The 20234-nt window shown below is 45.5% G+C and overlaps 1 protein-coding gene across 12 annotated transcripts in view; it reads right to left on the bottom strand.

Annotated features, from left to right (window-relative positions):
* Positions 1–595: 595 nt before the first annotated feature.
* LOC139250361 (PDZ and LIM domain protein 5-like) overlaps positions 596–20234 on the bottom strand; it is a 301980-nt gene continuing 282341 nt past the window's right edge. For all 12 annotated transcript variants that reach the window (XM_070872813.1, XM_070872816.1, XM_070872817.1 and 9 more), the window contains 4 exons: positions 16418–16598; positions 5564–5684; positions 5094–5209; positions 596–2334 (listed from right to left, as the gene is read on the bottom strand). In XM_070872813.1, the coding sequence (XP_070728914.1) occupies positions 2245–2334; positions 5094–5209; positions 5564–5684; positions 16418–16598 (508 nt within the window). In that variant the 3' untranslated portion in view covers positions 596–2244. The remainder of the gene's footprint in view (positions 2335–5093; positions 5210–5563; positions 5685–16417; positions 16599–20234) is intronic.

Raw genomic sequence — 20234 nt, 5'->3', positions numbered from 1 at the left:
AGGATTTTTAAAAATATATATATATATATATATGCACAGCCACACAGTCTCAGCTTCAACAATTTCCATAGATCTGAAACATGTGTCAGATGCTTGCATTTAAACTCGTCAGTCACAACGGAATGACATCACAACCCCTTCCTAGGCTGGTCAACTCAACACGAAGCCAAATGGCTCGCCGGACATCAAAGGAATGTATTTGAAATACCCCCACCGACTACAGCATCAGCCTACGCATTCAGGTACAAAGCAGCGTTTGCTCCCCAGCATGCAATTAAGCAGTCTCGCCTCAATTTTAGGATAGAAAATTTTCAGCTGCCCGCTTCATACGCAGTTTTCTAATCAGATATTCAGCACGCTTATCCGGCTAACGATCCACAGAACTAGAGAGGGGCGATAGTTCCGGGGATCTATCACCCACCCCCCTCCCCACCCCTTCAGGGCAACAGGTGCCTTGATTAAAAATGTCTGAAGGGTGGGTGCGGGGAGAAAGGTGGTGGGGGGGGGGGTAAAGTAACAGTATTCAGTCACTAGCAAATAGCTCTCCTATTTATACCATTGATCACATTACATCTCAAGAGGTGAACTTGTGGGATTGTAAAGACAGAAGCCCAATTTGACATCATTCCTGGTTTCCGCAGGGGTACAGAAGTACATAATCCAGTCCGGTTTGTGGTCCAATGTTCCAGCTATGCGTCCAATGACGTCATGACAAGACAAGCGATTGTACACAGGACCACTTTCTCCCCCCCATGCTTACTGAACATGATATTGAGCAATTAAAACAGAAAATGCTGGAAATACTCAGCAGGTCAGTCAGGCAGCATCTGAGGAGAGAGAAACAGAGTTAACGTTTCAGGTCGATGACCCTTCGTCGCCCCATCGACTGTATGAGCGTGCTTCTTGCTCAGTAGCTTGCCCTTCTTTAAGATGGCCATTGTCAACGACCTGAAACGTTAACTCTGTTTCTCTCTCCACAGATGCTGCCTGACCCGCTGTGATTTCCAGCATTTTCTGTTTTTATTCCAGATTCCAGCTTCCGCAGCATTTTGCTTATGATATTGAGCAACATTTGGCAAGAGGCTCCCTTCCACCCAAAAGACTTCCCATTCTGGCCTGCAAAAATTGAGATGAACACCAATACCATTTAAGCAATCCCCAGAGATGTACGTTTAAGACACACTACACTAACTTTAAATATAACCCAGTAGACCTAGAAAAGTAAGTACAAAGTTAACTTGTGGCATTACATCTCACACCACACTCTTCCAGTTTATTACTGAATAAAGATGGACAACTATTCCAGGATGTCCCATAGAGTTAGGTGGTTTCATCATCCCTAATTTGTTCTTCTACCATAATTTGTACAACAAGGCAGAATTTAATTTCACCATTAAACAGTTATTAAAAATGTTTTGCAAGAAGCACGTCAATAAGGTGCAAAATCCTTGAAGCATTAGTACAATGTTCACCTTGTTTTGTTTTTGTTTTTTGTTTTTAAAATTATGCAAATTCCATCAGAGAGAGAGCAATCAACATCAAGATTGGCCAGTCATTAGAAAAAAATTAAACGCTATTCCCTTCACAGACCTTTGTCAAACTCCATCCAACCTGTTCTCAAAGCCATAACCAATGGTTTGTGTATGACTAAATTAATCTTTTTCGATGGGCATAAGGAACTTAAATGTTACTCAAAAAGGCACAAGGGACCAAGTCGATTCTGAATCTACTTGATTACAAAATAAGACATTCGTTGAGTGTGATTTTGTACAAATTAGGCGGATATTAAATTTGGAAAAGTAAATGTTCTCGGACAATGGATTCAGTACGATTGCAGTACCTGAATTTCTACATCATGTGGCACCGTTAGAGCAACTAGGAATATTTGATGCAAATTTTGGATAAAAGGGGTGTGATCTGTGTCTGAAGGCACCTTGTGTTTTTAAATAGTAACAAGTCAATAAAAGATTCAAGATAGGCATTTGAATGCAGTTCTTGGGCAGGTGATAATGTCACAACACTGTTCTAACCGCTAAGTATTCTGAGCTACGGATCTAAATAGAGCCCGAAACCAAAATATATTCAAACACATCACAACCAAATCTTTCCCCCTTCAAAACCCAATGGCTAATTGTGGTTTGGATGCCTTTCAACAACAAAAAAAAGCAAATTATTTATTTTGTTTTTCATTTCTTCTTTATGTTCTCTTCAATTCCTCCTCCTTCTCGTATCTCATCGATAGGCTCAGACGTTGATTGTATGAGCATGCTTCTTGCACAAGAGCTTGTCCTTCTTTGAGAAGAAGGTTTGGCCTTCCAGATTTACACAACACACCTGGAACAAAAAAAAACAAACACTCAGTAAATAACATTCTTCTTCTTAGGCAGTCCCCCAGAGCCAGCTTCCACACCAAAATGAGTTCGAAGGTGACTGATGAGCCCAATGTGGACCAGGTCCCAAACTTCATTTTAAAGGGTGGAAGATGCCTGTGCGTGAATTCTTTAAACGTGCAGTGGCCATTGCACACCATTGTAAGGGGAGAAAAAACGGTCACTAGAGTGGAGACAGACCAAGGGTCACGAATGGAGATACTGGAGCTAGTGAATTGATCGGACACGTAAAATGGTCCAGATTAAAAGGGCTTATCAGTATCAGGAGGTTCTGAGGAATCTGGAGTTCCTCGGTCTTGCGGCAGGGATTGTACTATTGACCGATTATGTAAAACTCGCTTATATATGTAAAGCACGCTTATACACTCGCTTACATTGGGTTAAGAGGAGGAAAGCAGCAATGCCTGATGGTTAATGAACCATCTGTTGGGTTAACCTTAGTACAGACTCATGGAAGCACACATATTCAGTACAGAACCAGGGCAGTAACATGTTTGGGAACATCGATTATAGCAGCATGGGAATAGGGTAGTATTGACTGGTAGTTTTGACTAGAGTTCTTGGGAGAGGGATAAGAGGCACCATCCTGGGAAACAAGGTTAATCAACACGTCATGAGGAACTGAGGCAAAGTTGACGCCACTGAACCACACATTCCAGAAGGGCAACATGTGATGGGAGATGGACAGGTGAGGGGGACCACTCAGAGCCAGTCTGAGCAGTCGGCCAATCGGTGGTTTTGTAGGAGGGTCGCACACCTCGAAAAACTGTATAATTGTAATTATAAAACCTCTGATCAGGGAAGTGTTCATCGGAACCTTCTCGAGCATGCTTGAATGAAAACCAGTTGAACCAAGGTTTAGTCTGAGTGATTCTGTGGTCGCTATACAGGCGGGTATCGATTCCTTACATCAGAGTCCACCTTGAAGAAGAGAAGTCTTCTTTTTACCCCAACACCAGCTACCACACGGGCTTGACAGAGCAAGGTCTTGGTCCAATGGCAAGGGGATTCAAGACGATTGGATACCAGGCTCTGCTGCATGAAATAACGTGTTCACTTAACAGAGGACAATGACGCCGATCTGAACACACCAAATAGGCCAAGTGTATAAAACTTAAGCCAGATCGCACCAGTCAATTAAAACTGTAAATGTGAATAGAATCATAGAACGGTTACAGAACAGAAGGGTGGCCATTTGGCCCATTGAGCCCGTGCCGGCTCTTTGCAAGAGCACTTCACAGCTAGTCCCACTGCCCCCGCCCTTTCCCCGTAGCCCTGCAAAATTATTTTCCTTCAGGTACTTATCCAACTCCCTTCTGAAAGCCACGATTGAGTCTGCCTCCACCACCCTCTCAGGCCGCGCATTCCAGATCCTAACCACTCGCTGCATAAAACAGTTTTTCCTCGTGTCGCCTTTGGTTCTTCTGCCAATCATCTTAAATCTGTGTCCTCTGGTTCTCGACCCTTCTGCCAATGGGAACAGTTTCTCTCTCTCTACTCTGTCCAGACACCATCATGATTTTGAATACCTCTATCAAATCTCCTCTCAACCTTCTCTGCTCCAAGGAGAACAACCCCAGCTTCTCCAGTCTATCCACGTAACTGAAGTCCCTCATCCCTGGAACCATTCTCGTAAATCTTTTCTGCATCCTCTCTAAGGCCTTCACATCCTTCCTAAAGTGTGGTGCCCAGAATTGGACACAATACTCCAGTTGAGGCCGAACCAGTGTTTTGTACAGGTTCATCATAACTTCCTTGATTGATAAACAAAGGAAGACAATTCCACTTTAGTTAATAGGCCTTCGATATTTGATTGAGGTTGTTCCAACTTTCTGCCAAGTCACAAATAAGACAAATATTGTAACTCTAGCTCTATTTTCTGTGGCACTGCACAAAGCCTGAGTTAAAGACCTGGGAATGAGTGGGCGGGCGTGTACAAAGTAGGGCAGGAATGTGTAGCAATCAAAAGCCTATGCAAACGTGTCACACTAATTGCAAACTCCCACCAGTGAATGGACAGCAGTTATAGTCAATCACCCATGACACATTTTACATCAGAGAGCAAGGCCTCTCCTAACTGTCTATTCTTTCTCTCCTCTTCTCTTGCAATCGGCCCTTTTTCTTCATTTTCAGGTAGGTAGAGGCCAGAGGCTTCCCTCCTCCCAACCTTTCCTAACAGTTTTCTTCTAAAGATGCTTTTTGTTTACTTCAAAAAAAATCAAATTAGAATGAGGAAAGACATTATCTGTCTACCTCGCTCTCTGCATTTGGAATGTCTTGCAGTTGTAAGCAATTACTAATCACCTTTTCTGTCAAGCTATGAGTAGGCTTCAAAATTCACCTCTCTCTTACTCCGCTTAATACATTTTCTGAAACGTCCAGAAGACAGAACAGCAGCTACAACCGGTATGTAATTTGTACACTATGATGCAGAGAATACATTTTTCAGAAGCAATTTAAGAGATTTGTGGGGAAAAGCCACCAGTTAGCCAGAATGTGGAAGTTACAGTGGGGTGAGGATACAAAGGGCAATTCCTATTATAGATATGGACACAGGAACTTAGAATGCACAAAAAAGTTGACTAAAAAAGTGCGACGCAAAGAATGACGAGAGGAAGTGAGGTTTTGTAGACGCAAGACGAGCAGACGCAAGATTTTCTTAAGATTCAGAGCTCGTGCGGCTCGCAGTTCAGCTTTACTTACAGCACAGACAAAACAGGTGTCATGCCAAGTGTGGCCCAAGGCTTGAAGGAATTTATCGCCAGCTTCAATCGGAAAGTCACAGCCGTGGCAACTGGTGCCAAATAAATCATAATAATCTGTGGAAAGAATTTATTTTTTAAAAAAATGGATTAATTCCATAGCCCATTTGTACTAGGAGCCCTTTAACCAATGTCAACAGATCATGTCATGCAAACAGAGCCCGACAGACAAGAGTCCGGCTGTTGGGGCAACACGGAGATTACGGAAGGTACGAGACTAACTTCGCCGCTTCGAAAGTACATTTTAAAAAAAAAAACAGATACAGAGACTACTTTGAACTATGAAGTTTATCCACGGTGATGACGTGTGCCGTCGCCCCACAAAGCAGGGCATGTGAAGCAACACCACCTCAGAACAGTTCGCAATCACCCTCCTGCGCGGCGCCACGTTGATCAAGGGCCGATGGTTACCTTTCTCGCAGTAAGGATCCCCGTCCTCCATGTGGAAAACATTGTTGCGAATAGGCTGCATGCAAGCCACGCACACAAAACAGCTAACGTGCCAGGTCTGCTTCAAGGCATTAATGATTTCCTGTGGGGCCAGGGAAAACAAGAGTGAGAAGGAGGAACGATGCTGACCTTATTCACATTGGGAGGAGAGAGGAGGGGAGACTGGGCACCGTTCCTTTCCTAAACAAAAAACAGCGCCACAATCAGCAGAGAAAAGAAAAAAAAACGCTTACACACGAGCGAGGATTGAGAGCCACACACCACCGAGGATTGAGAGCCACACACCACCGAGGATTGAGAGCCACACACCACCGAGGATTGAGACCCACACACCACCAGGCATTCATCAAGTGTGTAGGTTTGTGAAACGCTACACAGTAAAATAAAAAGAAAGACTTGTATTTATTATAGCGCCTTTCACGGCCACCTGACGTCTCAGGGCGCTTTACAGCCAATGAAGTACTTTTCGAATGTAGTCACTGTTGTAATGTGGGAAACACGGCAGCCAACTTGCGCACAGCAAGCTCCCACAAACAGCACTGTGACATTGACCAGATAATGTGTTTTTATTATGTTGATTGAGCGATAAATATTGGCCCCAGGACACCGGGGATAACTCCCCCTGCTCTTCTTCGAAATAGTGCCGCGGGATCTTTTACGTCCACCTGAGAGGGCAGACGGGTCCTGGGTTTAACGTCTCATCTGAAAGACGGCACCTCAGCACTGCACAGGGAGTGTCACCCTAGATTTTTGTGCTCAAGTCCCTGGAGTGGGACTTGAACCCACAACCTTCTGACTCAGAGGCGAGGGTGCAGCCCACTGAGCCATAGCTGACACTATTTAAAAAAGTATATTTTTTTTAGAGACAATAATTTGACCGCATAATTAAGAAGCGATATTAAGAATCATGGTTCTGAGGAAAGGTCATCGACCTAAAATGTTAACTCTGTTTCTCTCTCCACAGATGCTACCTGACCTGCTGAGTGTTTCCAGTATTTTCTGTATTTATTTCAGATTTCCAGCAGTGTTGTGGGTCTGTTTTAATAATCATGTTGTTCCCCATATCATCGGCCAAATGTGCAACCCTTATACAGCGCTTTTCACGACGTCCCAAAGTATGTCCCAAAGTGCTTTACAGCCAGCTTTTGGAAAGGTAGCCACTGTTGTAATGTTAGGAAACCCGGTAGCCTATTTGCACACAGCAAGCTCCCACAAACTGCAACTAGCAATATATTGTCTCACATGTATAATAAAAGATCAAAAGTTTTACTACTCATTTCCGTGTGTCTATGCCCAGGCTCACTGGCATCTTTGAGGCAGAGCACCCACAGGATCCACTGAACCTGGGTGCAGACGTGTGGAAACTTCCTTTTATCTTTAGAAGTTCCTCTTTCAAGCCTTTTTTTAAAAAAAAGTCTTGAGCAGTAAATACTTGAGCAGTAAACCCTGCTGAGGAACCTTGGCATACCACTGCCCGAGTGCCAAAACTGTCAATGGTTACTTTACACCACTCTAACCAAGGAGGCGAGAAAAGTAACGTTATGTGATGATCGTACATCTTGATTGCCCTGCCAACATAAGTGTGTTCGAGTGTGTACATGTACAGTTAGCACAAGAGTCAAACAAGTATGTGGAGATTTACAGGTCAGTCTACTTAAAAGAAAGCAGCAATTTGTGAGGAGATACTGCCCACTTCCACCCTCCCAAACTGCTGGTCCTTGCTTGAAGGCCAATACCAACCTCTGGTGAAAGTACATGGATTATTCAATGCGGTTACAATAGAAGAATGTAACAACACAAGAAATAAGAGCAGGAGTAGGCCATACGGCCCAACGAGCCTGCTCCGCCATTTTATACGATCATGGCTGATCCAATCATGGACTCAACTCCACTTCCCTGCCCGTTCCCCATAACCCCTTATTCCCTTATCGGTTCAGAAACTGTCTATCTCTGTCTTAAATTTATTCAATGTCACAACTTCCACAGCTCCCAGAGGCAGCAAATTCCACAGATTTACAATCCTCAGAGAAGAAATTCTTCCTCATCTCAGTTTTAAATGGGCGGCCCCTTATTCTAAGATTATGCCCCTAGTTCTAGTCTCCCCCATCAGTGGAAATATCCTCTCTGCATCCACCTTGTCAAGCCCCCTCATAATCTTATATGTTTCGATAAGATCACCTCTCATTCTTCTGAATTCCAATGAGTAGAGGCCCAACCTACGCAACCTTTCCTCATAAGTCAACCCCCTCATCTCCGGAATCAACCTAGTGAACCTTCTCTGAACTGCCTCCAAAGCAAGTATATCCTTTTGTAAAGATGGAAACCAACCTGTACGCAGTTTTCCAGGTGTGGCCTCACCAATACCCTGTACAACTGTAGCAAGACTTCCCTGCTTTTATACTCCATCCCCTTTGCAATAAAGGCCAAGATTCCATTGGCCTTCCTGATCACTTGCTGTACCTGCAGACTAACACCGTTTGTGTTTCAGGCACAAGTACCCCCAGGTCCCGCTGTACTGCAGCACTTTGCAATTTTTCTCCATTTAAATAATAATTTGCTCTTTGATTTTTTTCTGCCAAAGTCGTTAATATAGATTTATTCAATTTAACAGAGAACAGAGGGTCGGGATAAATGGTTCATTCTCGGGTTGGCAACCAGTAACTAGTGGGGTGCCGCAGGGATCAGTGCTGGGACCCCAACTATTTACAATCTATATTAACGACTTGGAAGAAGTGTAACGTAGCCAAGTTTGCTGACGATACAAAAATGGTAGGAAAAGCAATGTGTAAGGAGGACACAAAAATCTGCAAAAGGACATAGACAGGCGAAGTGAGTGGGCAAAAATTTGGCAGATGGAGTATAATGTTGGAACGTATGGGGTCATGCACTTTGGCAGAAAATATCAAAAAGAGCAAGTTATTATTTAAATGGAGAAAGATTGCAAAGTGCCGCAGTACAGCGGGACCTGGGGGTACTTGTGCATGAAACACAAAAGGATAGTATGCAGGTACAGCAAGTGATCAGGAAGGCCAATGGTATTTTGGCCTTTATTGCAAAGGGGATGGAGTATAAAAGCAGGAAGTTTTGCTACAGCTGTACAGGGTATTGGTGAGGCCAGACCTGGAATACTGCGTACAGGTTTGGTTTCCATATTTACGAAAGGATATACTTGCTTTGGAGGCAGTTCAGAGAAGGTTCACTAGGTTGATTCCGGAGATGAGGGGATTGACTTATGAGGAAAGGTTGAGTCGGTTGGGCCTCTACTCATGGGAATTCAGAAGAGGTAATCTTATTGAAACGTATAAGATTACGAGGGGGCTTGACAAGGTGGATGCAGAGAGGATATTTCCACTGATGGGGTAGACTAGAACTAGAGGGCATGATCTTAGAATAAGGGCCGCCCATTTAAAACAGAGATGAGGAGAAATTTATTCTCTCAGAGGGTTGTAAATCTGTGGAATTCACTGCCTCAGAGAGCTGTGGAAGCTGGGTCATTGAATAAATTTAAGACAGAAATAGACAGTTTCTTAAACGATAAGGGATAAGGAGTTATGAGGAGCGGGCGGGGAAGTGGAGCTGAGTCCATGATCAGATCAGCCATGATCTTATTGAATGGCAGAGCAGGCTCGAGGGGTCATAATGCCTACTCCTGTTCCTACTTCTTATGTTCTTATTTTAAATAGTTGGGGGTCCCAGCACTGATCCCTGCGGCACCCCACTAGTTACTGATTGCCAACCAGAGAATGAACCATTTATCCCGACTCTCTGTTTTCTGTTATTTAGCCAATCCTCTAATATATTACCTGCATCCCCGTGAACTTTTATCTTGTGCCTTAACCTTTTATGTGGCACCTTGTCAAATGCCTTCTGGAAGTCCAAATACACCACATCCACTGGTTCCCCTTTATCCACCCTGTTCGTTACATCCTCAAAGAATTCCAGCAAATTTGTCAAACATGACTTCCCCTTCATAAATCTGCCTGACCGAATTTTGCTTTTCCAAATGTTCTGCTACTGCATCTTTAATAATGGACTCCAACATTTTCCCAACCACAGATGTTAGGCTAACTGGTCTATAGTTTCCTGCTTTTTGTCTGCCTCCTTTTTTTAAAAAATAGGGACGTTACATTTGCAGTTTTCCAATCTGCCAGGACCTCCCCAGAATCCAGGGAATTTTGGTAAATTACAACCAGTGCATCCACAATCCCTGCCGCTACTTCTCTTAAGACCATAGGATGCAAGCCATCAGATCCAGGGAATTTATCCGCCTTTAGTCCCATTATCTTACTGAATACCACCTCCTTAGTAATTGTGATTGTGTTAAGTTCCTCCCCCCCATAGCCCCTTGACTATCCAGTGCTGGAATATTGTTGGTGTCCTCTACCATAAAGACTGATACAAAATATTTGTTCAGAGTTTCTGCCATCTCCATGTTTCCCATTACTAATTCCCAGTCTCGTCCTCTAAGGGATCAACATTTACTTTAGCCACTCTTTTCCTTTTTATATAGCTATAGAACTTCTTGCTATCTGTTTTTATATTTCGTGCTAGTTTACTTTCATAGTCTATCTTCCCTATCTCAATCATTTTTTTAGTAATTCTTTGCTGGCTTTTAAAATATAAATGACCTAACGTCCTACACCCAGTCTATGCAGTGACTGCTGACATTACATTTACCAAGAATACATCAGCTTGCCCTCCGGTGCACAAATTTTCTACCGGAGGTATTCCATCTGGCAAACAGTTCATGGGAAGCAACTCGAGTAAAGCATCAGAGAAACAAATGCTTCCTGTATCTATGTACAGAGGCTTGAGCAAAGCATGAACCTGTTGGGCCAAATGGCCTGTTTGTGTGCTAGAAATACGCTGCAGCATACAGCAGGGGACCCATTCGCACAGCTCCATTTCACATTTACTGTAGCATGATGGGCCAAGGATTTAGATATTATCTTAAACAGCACAGCCATCATAAGTTTCCATCTGGAACTTATTGTTCCCTTAAATCTGAAGTTTTAACGCTTAGCTGTGCAAAAACTCAACTTCTATTTAATGCAGCCTGTGAGAATGAACTTTCAATTCGGAAACCAATCAATGTTTTCATACTGAATCCCTTTCCAAAGATACCTTTATTACTTATAAATGAGAAAAGTATATATTTTTTTCATGGCCAGAGTTATTTATGGCTAAACCTTGAACATTTGGAATAGCAAATTTTCAAATCCCACCATGGCTTTGCTACTCCCTAGCAGAACATAAGTAGCAGCAGGAGTCGGCCATTCGGCTCCTCGAGCCTGCTCCGCCATTCAATAATATCATAGAAACATAGAAAATAGGTGCAGGAGTAGGCCATTCGGCCCTTCGAGCCTGCACCACCATTCAATATGATCATGGCTGATCATGCAACTTTAGTACCCCATTCCTGCTTTCTCTCCATACCCCTTGATCTCTTTAGCCCTAAGGGCCACATCTAACTCCCTTTTGAATATATCTAACAAATTGGCCTCAACAACTTTCTGTGGTAGAGAATTCCACAGGTTCACAATTCTGAGTGAAGAAGTTTCTCCTCATCTCAGTCCTAAATGGCTTACCCCTTATCCTTAGACTGTGACCCCTGGTTTTGGACTTCCCCAACATCAGGAACATTCTTCCTGCATCTAACCTGTCCATTCCCAATCATGATTGATCTTCGACCTCAACTCCACCGTCCCGCACAATCCCCAGATCCCTTAATATCCAAAAATCTATCAATCTCTGTCTTGAATATACTCAACGACTGAGCCTCCGTAGCTCTCTGGGGTAGAGAATTCCAAAGATTCACCACCCTCTGAGTGAAGAAGTTTCTCATCTCAGTCCTAAATGGCCAACCCCTTTTTCTGAAACTGTGACCGCTGGTTCTAGACTCCCCAGCCCGGGGAAGCATTCACCTTCTCAAGCCCAATCTCTGTAACCCTCTGAGATCTCTGCGCTCCTCCAATTCTTGCCTCTTGCACATCCTCGATTTTTATCCCTCCACCATTGGGGTGGCCATGCCTTCCGCTGCCTGGGCCCTAATCTCTGGAATTCCCTCCCTAAACCTCTCCGCCTCGCTATCTCTCTCTTTCCTCCTTTAAGACACTCCTTAAAATCTACCTCTTTGAACAAGCTCTTGGCCATCGATCCCAAGTGCTCCTTATGCGGCTTGTTGTCAAATTCTGTTTAATAACGCCTCTGAGAAGCACCTTGGGACGTTTTACTGGTGTGCAATGGCCACATGTTAAAAAAATTCCACGCACAGGCATCTTCCACCCTTCAGGATGTAGTTCAGGACCTGGAATATTAGGTCCTTCATTGAAACACCTGTGACCTCATCCCTTTTTGGCGTGGAAGCAAGTCATCCTCGTTTCAAGGGACTGCGTATGATGATGATGAATAACCCTGGATCAGAGAGAGAATGGGGTTGTTGCACTCAGGAACTCCGGTCTGGTTGCGGCTCTCCTGGACTGGGATAGCAAAGGGTCATCGGCGCCAGAGTTCTGAGGAAGGCTCTGGCAATGGTCTTGTAATGTGGCACGATGGCAGCTGAAGTTCAGTGAGCAGTCATCTGGCACAGAGACTACGCATGGGACAGCCGAGAAACTGGCTCCAATCCGGGAGATGTCTTGGGTTGCGTCCATCTGGGATTCCTCCATATTCACCAGAAATGACCCGACTCTCTGCTTGGTGGCTTTGAATCGTCTCTCCTGGTCCCTTTCCTGGAGCCAGGCCACACATTAGCCGTCGAGCTAAGCCTGTGCGGCACTCTCACAATACCAGCTAGTACCAGACACTTTATAAATAATCGGGAGACCAGGCACTAGACTGGGAGTATAACATCCCTCAACCGTAGTATGCGACCACCAGTTGGAGCGTAAAAGGACTCTGTGGCTCCAATAATTATCTGAAAGTACATCTCGGATCTACATCTGGCCACACCAGCTGAATGACTGCGGCTGTTGGGAGACATCTTGTGGTTTGCACGGACACTGTCCAGATGATTTCAGAGTTTCCCAATCTCACGTATTTTGGGAAGAGCTGAACTTTTGGAGCAGGGGGAGACTTGTCACGGGATTTCGGCTCAGATTGTTTTTTTTCCATGTTGGCTGGGATGAAGCGAAATACTGAGGGGCAGCTTCAGTGTTTCTGCTGTTCCAGGAATGCACTTGGGAGATGGGGTTTAATTTTTCTTTTTTTTTAAAAAGCAACCCCAGTTTGTTCTCGTTGGTCATAACCTTCCTGGAGATCGACAATCTAGCTGCACCGTTATACCGAGACTAAAGAAAGACTTGCATTTATATAGCACCTTTCACGACCACTGGACATCTCAAAGCGCTTTGCGGTCAATGAAGTACTTTTGGAGTCTGCGGGGGGGGGGGGTGCCGCACTGGGTCCCCCGACCTGCGAGGGAACACCATCGCGGCAGGTCGGGGGATATAAGCAGGAGCCAGCCCCCTGCAGAAAGCAGCGCAAACTAGTCTAGGAGAGCGGCGGCTTCGAGGAGGGCGACTGGGTGGACGTCACCAAAATCCAAGTCGCCAATTGGAGCGTGGGTAGGACCATTGGCGGAGTCGGGACTCGGGTGCAGGAGGAGAGGTGGCGAGCAGCAGAGGAACGACAAGGTCGGGGCCGAGGTGAGCCGAGAGTTCCTGGGGTGTCAGCCTGGATTTGTGTGCTGAAGTCCCTGGAGTGGGACTTGAACCCACAACCTTCTGACTCAGAGGCGAGAGAGTGCTGCCCACTGAGCCACGGCTGACACAGGGGGGGGGGGGGGCGGGGTATTTTAACTGCTCCTGCCTAGTGGAAACCAGGTTGGCAGGCAGACGCAGTTAAAACCGAGCGGGGGACTTATCCGTTGGACACCCGCCCCGACGCTGCTGACTGAAGATCTTAAAATTGCAGGGACCAAGATCACCAGCCCGAGGCCGGAGGTGCCAGTATGAATAGTGATCTCCGATTAGGTCCTCGGGCAACCGACTGCAATTTTAACCGGAGGCCTGAACTACCAGGACCGTCCCCGCAAGGGTCTCCTTACCCAAGTAAAGATACACCTGCCTTAGAGGGAGTGCATCAACAGTTCACTAGATTGATTCCTGGGATGGGGGGGGAATTGTCTTATGAGGAGAGATTGAGCAGACTGGGCCTATATTCTCTGCAGTTTAGAAGAATGAGAGGTGATCTCAGTGAAACGAGTTAATTTGTTAAGGGGCTTGACAGGGTAGATGCAGGGAGGACGTTTCCTTTGGCTGGAGAGTCGAGAACGCGGGGTTATAAGACATCGGCCAATTAGGACTGAGATGAGGAGAAATTTCTTCACTCAGAGCGTCGCGAACCTTTGGAATTCTTTACCCCAGAGGGCTGTGGATGCTGAGTCTCTGAATATATTCAAGGCTGAGATCGATAGATTTTTGGACTCTAGGGGACATCGAGGGATATGGGGATCGGGCGGGAAAGTGGAGTTGAGGCCGATGATCAGCCATGATCTTACTGAATGGCAGAGCAGGCTCAAGGGGCCGCAATGGCCGACTCTTGCTCAGTTTCTTAAGTTCTGAAGGTCAAAACCTGCCAGGCTGTGGCTCAGCAAGACGTGTTATTTTTTTATTAAATGTTGTAGTTTTCTGGTGAGCCGGAAGGAAGCAGCAGTGTTCCTCGGGGCTCACGAGGAGGCCTGGGGCCTCCCCCGAGTTCGACGCGACCAAGCGGCTCGCCAGGCCACTTCGGAGGGCTTTTGAAGGCAACCACACTGGCCTGCAACTGGTGTCACATATGGACCCAAACCAGGTAAGGACGGCAGTTCCCGTCTCTATAAAAGGACATTGCTGAACCAGTTGGGTTTTTATGACAATCAGACAGCTTCATGGTCACTTTTACTGACATCCACCCTTTGATTTCCAGATTTTTTCAAATATAATTCAAAAAAAATTTAATTCAACTTCCCAAATTGCCATGGTGACATTTGACCTCACGTTCTCTAGATTATTAGTTCAGGCCTCCGCAGTACTAGTCCAGTAACATAACCACTACACTACCGTACTCCAATTAAAAATGATCACTTAAAAAAAAGAATAATTTCTTTAAATGATTTAGAAAAAATAAATTATGGGGAAAATGCTATTCCTCCGATGGTTCCATCAGTATCTGTGTGCACAAATAAATTATACCAAGTCTATTTACAGATTCAAAGTGCATTGTTCCAATAATGTAGTGCAACATGTTCCAACAAATGGGGTAATGGAATTATAAGATTCTACAAATTGCCAATCTTAGCCAAAATCTAGGCTGACACTCCCAGTGCAGTGCTGAGGGAACGCTGCACTGTCGGAGGTGCTGTCTTTTGGATGAGACGTTAAACCGAGGCCCCGTTTGCTCTCTCAGGTGGATGTAAAAGATCCCACGTCACTATTTCGAAGAAGAGCAGGGGAGTTATCCCTGGTGTCCTGGGGCCAATATTTATCCCTCAATCAACATAACAAAAAAAAAAAATTATCTGGTCATTATCACATTGCTGTGTGCAAATTGGCTGCAACGTTTCCCACATTACAACAGTGACTACACTCCAAAAGTACTTCAGGGGCTGCAAAGCGCTTTGAGACGTCCGGTGATCGTGAAAGGCGCTATATAAATGCAAGTCTTTTTTTTCTTTTTTAAAAAAAAAGTGTAGCATGTTCCAACAAATTGTGCGATGGAATAACAAGTTTCCACAAATTGCCAATCTTAGCCATACTAAGAGCGGGGATGTGCTTGGAGAGGAGTTACTTCACTGACCAGATGTTAAATCTCTCCCCTGCGAAGGGGAAAGTATAAATCAGTGGTTAAATCACCCTGGCTCGCTCTCATGTCTTTCGCAGCGACCATGTGTAGAAGAGGAAAGAATGGTCTCAGTTGGCTAAGAGACGGCACGGAGGTCTGCAGAGCGGTAGAGGCGTCAACATGAAAAGGAGGAGATGGGTGGTTGGGGGGGGGGGGGGGAAGCTGTTAAAAATAATATTACTGTATGTGGCCAACACAGAAATATAGAATAAGTGCAACGTGATTGCAGGAGTACAAGAATTATATGCTGGTACGTCAGTGTTTAGTATCACTGGTTCATTCAGGGCAGCAACTTAAATTAAGGCCAGGTGGATAAGGTGATTAAGAAGGTATACAGAATACTTGCCTTTATTAGCCGAGGCATAGAATACAAGAGCAGGGAGATTATGCTTGAACTGTATAAAACACTAGTTAGGACACAGCTAGAGTACTGCGTGCAGATCTGGTCACCACATTACAGGAACGATGTGATTGCACTGGAGAGGGTGCGGAGGAGATTTACGAGTTTGTTGACTGGAGAATTTTAGCAATGAGGAAAGATTGGATAGGCTGGGTTTGTTTCCTTTGGAACGGAGGAGGCTGAGGGGAGACCTTATTGAGGTGTATAAAATTATGAGGGGCCTAGATAGAGTGGATAGGAAGGACCCATTTCCCTTAGCAGAATGGTTAACAACTAGGGGGCATTGATTTAAAGTCATTGGTGGAAGGTTTAGAGGGGATTTGAGGGGAAATTTCTTCACCCAGGGGGTCTGGAACTCACTGCCTGAAAGGGTGGTAGAGGCAGAAACCCTCATCACATTTCAAAAAGTACTTGGATGTGCACCTGAAGTGCCGTAACCTCCAGGGCTACGGACCGAGAGCTGGAAAGTGGGATTAGGCTGGATAGCTCTTTGTCGGCCGGCGCGGACACGATGGGCCAAAATGGCTTCCTTCCGCGCTGTAACTTTCCCATCATTCTATTATTTACTCAGGGCAGCGCCTTAAGTCACTTACCCCTAAGATCTTCCTCTGGCAGCGGGAACATTCGGGGGCGAAGAACTGCCCGTAACACTTCTCGCAATACACACTGCCCTTCTCTTCCACAAACCCAATGTTGGCAAGAGACAGGTTGCAATAGGCGCACGTAAACTCTTCCGGATGCCAGGATCGACCCATTGCCACCAGAAACGGACCTCTGTCAGGACAAACACAAAGCAATCACTAAACGGAAAAAAAAACACAACTTATCGGAAATGTCAAAATACAAAAAAGAAAAAGAAAAAAAAGAAAATAAAATCGCACCGATACCTGTGGCTCCTCAGAGGCGAAATACTCAGCCAAAGATCATGAGCCATTCCCTTTACTCGACCCTTCCCCGTGTCAGCTGTAGCTCAGTGGGTAAGCATGCTCTCGCTCCGAGTCAGGAGGTTGTGGGTTCAAGTCCCACTCCAGGGACTTGAGCACATAAATCTAGGCTGACGCTCCCAGTGCAGTGCTGAGGGAGCGCCACACTGTCACTGGGCAGGCCACATTGTCCGCATGCCAGACACGAGACTCCCGAAGCGACTGCTCTATGCGGAGCTCCTTCACGGCAAACATGCCAAAGGTGGGCAGCGGAAACGTTAAACGGACACCCTCAAAGCCTCCCTGATGAAATGTGACATCACCACTGACATCTGGGAATCCCTGGCCGAAGACCGCCCTAAGTGGAGACAGTGCATTCGGGAGGACGTTGAGCTCGTCGAATCTCAACACCGAGAGCGTGAAGAGGTCAGGCGCAGGCAGCGGAAGGAGCGTGCGGCAAATCAGTCCCACCCCCCCCTTCCCCCAACGACTCTGTCCCACCGGTGACAGGGTCTGTGGCTTCCCGTATTGGACTGTTCAGCCACCAAAGAACTCACTTTAGGAGTGGAAGCAAGTCTTCCTCGATTCCGAGGGACTGCTATGATGATGACTGTCGGAGGTGCCGTCTTTCGGATGAGACATTAAACCAAGGCCCCGTCTGCTCTCTCAGGTGGATGTAAAAGATCCCACGGCACCAAAGTTCCCCCTAATTTTTTTTTGCTGAGTGTGTGGTCCCTTTGAAACATTTTAATTTATTTTTCAAAAAACTATTTTTTTTGTTTTAAATGTTTAATTTAATTTTAATTAATTTTGAACATGTAATGATATATTTTAATTTAACTGGTGTGTAATTCTGCTTTTTACAGGATTCCTATTCCTGCTTCCAGGGGTTCTGTACGTAAATGGAATCTCCATAAGCATAATGAGGATCTCTCTTTTTCATTGGTTGGCCTGCCCATGTGACCCATGTCGGGGAGACTAGAACTAGGGGGCACAGCCTTAAAATACGGGGGAGCCAATTTAAAACCGAGATGAGAAGGAATTTCTTCTCCCAGAGGGTTGTGAATCTGTGGAATTCTCTGCCCAAGGAAGCAGTTGAGGCTAGCTCATTGAATGTATTCAAGTCACAGATAGATAGATTTTTAACCAATAAGGGAATTAAGGGTTACGGGGAGCGGGCGGGTAAGTGGAGCTGAGTCCACGGCCAGATCAGCCATGATCTTGTTGAATGGCAGAGTAGGCTCTAGGGGCTAGATGGCCTACTCCTGTTCCTAATTCTTATGTTCTTATGACCCCAGGGGCGATTGTAAACCGTCTGCGTCCCTGTGATACGTGGGCCTTTACGCATGTGGATGCGTAGAGGGCCAGGAGCGCGAGTCTATGAATCCCTGGGACCATCGGATTGGTTCAGACTTTGCTCGCGGTTCAGAGGCATTCGCTCGCGGGAAGCCTCCGACCGCAAATTCAGGCCCATTGTTTAATGGAAGTCGATGTCTACTTAAGAAATAGGAGCAGGAGTAGGCCATTCGGCCCCTCGAGTCTGCTCATTCAATAAGATCATGGCTGATCTGATCTTGGCCTCAACTCCACTTCCCTGCCCGCTCCCCATAACCCTCGACTCCCCTATAATTCAAAAATCTGTCTATCTCCACCTTAAATATATTCAATGACCCAGCCTCCACAGCTCTCTGGGGCAGAGAATTACACAGATTTATGACCCTCAGGAGAAATTCTTCCTCATCTCCGTTCTAAATGGGTGGCCCCTTATTCTGAAACTATGCCCCCTAGTTCTAGATTCCCCCACGAGGGGAAATATCCTCTCTGCTGCTACCCTGTCCAGCCCCCTCAGAATCTTATACGTTTCAATAAGATCGCCTTTCATTCTTCTAAACTCCAACGAGGATAGGTCTAACCTGTTCAAACTTTCTTCCTGAGACAACCCCTTCATCTCAGGAATCAACCTCGTGAACCTTCTCTGAACTGCCTCCAAAGCAAGTATATTCCTTCTTGAATAAGGAGGCCAAAACTGTAAGCAGTACTCCAGGTCTAACATCCTGTTTCACAACTGTAATCATTACGTTAAAATTAAAATTGAAAACCAGTGCATGCACAGAGTGCTGCACACCATCACATGCTTTGAGCAGGTTTGCCGGTACAATTAAGAGGAGAATGGTTGGAAGGAAGAGAAAGGTAGCGAGAGAAAGAAGGCCATTCATGCTCCATGCTAATAACACCCTTGATCCCACCCACCTTTCAGGGCAGCATTGTCAAACCTGAATGCTCAGTTCAAATATTAATTAGTCTGCATTACTTCTACAGCGGCTAATCTGTTAATCGTTCATCCAAATAAGCCAGTTTAAACACCTCATCCATTATTCAATGTATACTCCATCGCGTGTGACACACCTGCCAGTTCGAACATCTCTACAAGCTTTCTCATTAATCGTTTTGCCACAAAAATATTACTGTTCTCGCACGCAAAACCACACTCGCCGGTTTTGTGCATTTTTAAGCCGCAGAAATTCAGTTGTGGGCAGAAAGGGGAAGCAGTAAATGGGGATTAAAAAGTTCTCAGTTTTGAGCGCTGGAGAAAACGTTAAAAATTGAATGTTGCGTAAAACTGGGCGTGACATTAGCCTATCTACCGCCTCTGTAATGTGAAGTTTTGGGGGCGGCTGAGCTTCTATGCACAGATTACAGGCCAACAGAAGACTGTGGGTTTGTCTGCATGCTTCCTTCCTCCCTTGTTCAGAACAACTTGTATTTATATAGCGTCTTTAACGTAGTGAAACATTCCAAGACGCGCCACAGGAGTTAAAAATTTGACACCAAGCCACACAAGGAGAAATTAGGGAAGGTGACCAAAAGCTTGGTCAAAGTGGTAAGTTTTACAGGTCGTCTTGAAGGAGGAAAGAGAGGTAGAGGCAGAGAGGTTTAGGCAGGGAGTTCCAGAGCTTGGGACCTAGGCAACAGAAGGCACGGCCATCAATGATTGAGCGATTATAATCAGGGATGCTCAAGAGGACAGAGTTTGAGGAGCGCAGACATCTCGGCGGCAGGGGGTTTGGAGGAGATTACAGAGATAGGGAGGGGCGAGGCCGTGGAGGGATTTGAAAACCAGGATGAGAATTTTTTAAATCGAGGCATTCCTTAACCGGGAGCCAATGTAGGTCAGCGAGCACAGGGGGTGATGGGTGAGCGGGACTTAAGAACATAAGAAATATGAGCAGGAGTAGGCCAATACGGCCCCTCGAGCCTGGTCCGCCATTTAATACGATCATGGCTGATCCGATCATGGACTCAGGTCCATTTCCCCGCCCGCTCCCCATAACCCCTTATTTCCTTATCAATTAAGAAACTGTCCATCTCGGTCTTAAATTTATTCAATGACCCAGCTTCCACAGCTCTCTGAGGCAGCGAATTCCACAGATTTACAACCCTCAGGGAAGAAATTCCTCCTCATCTCAGTTTTATTCTAAGATTATGC

The sequence above is a fragment of the Pristiophorus japonicus genome, chromosome 2 (assembly GCF_044704955.1).
Source record: "Pristiophorus japonicus isolate sPriJap1 chromosome 2, sPriJap1.hap1, whole genome shotgun sequence".
NCBI classification, from domain to species: Eukaryota; Metazoa; Chordata; class Chondrichthyes; family Pristiophoridae; genus Pristiophorus; species Pristiophorus japonicus.
Note: the sequence above shows the minus strand (reverse complement) of the source record. Positions and strands in the feature narration are given on the sequence as shown.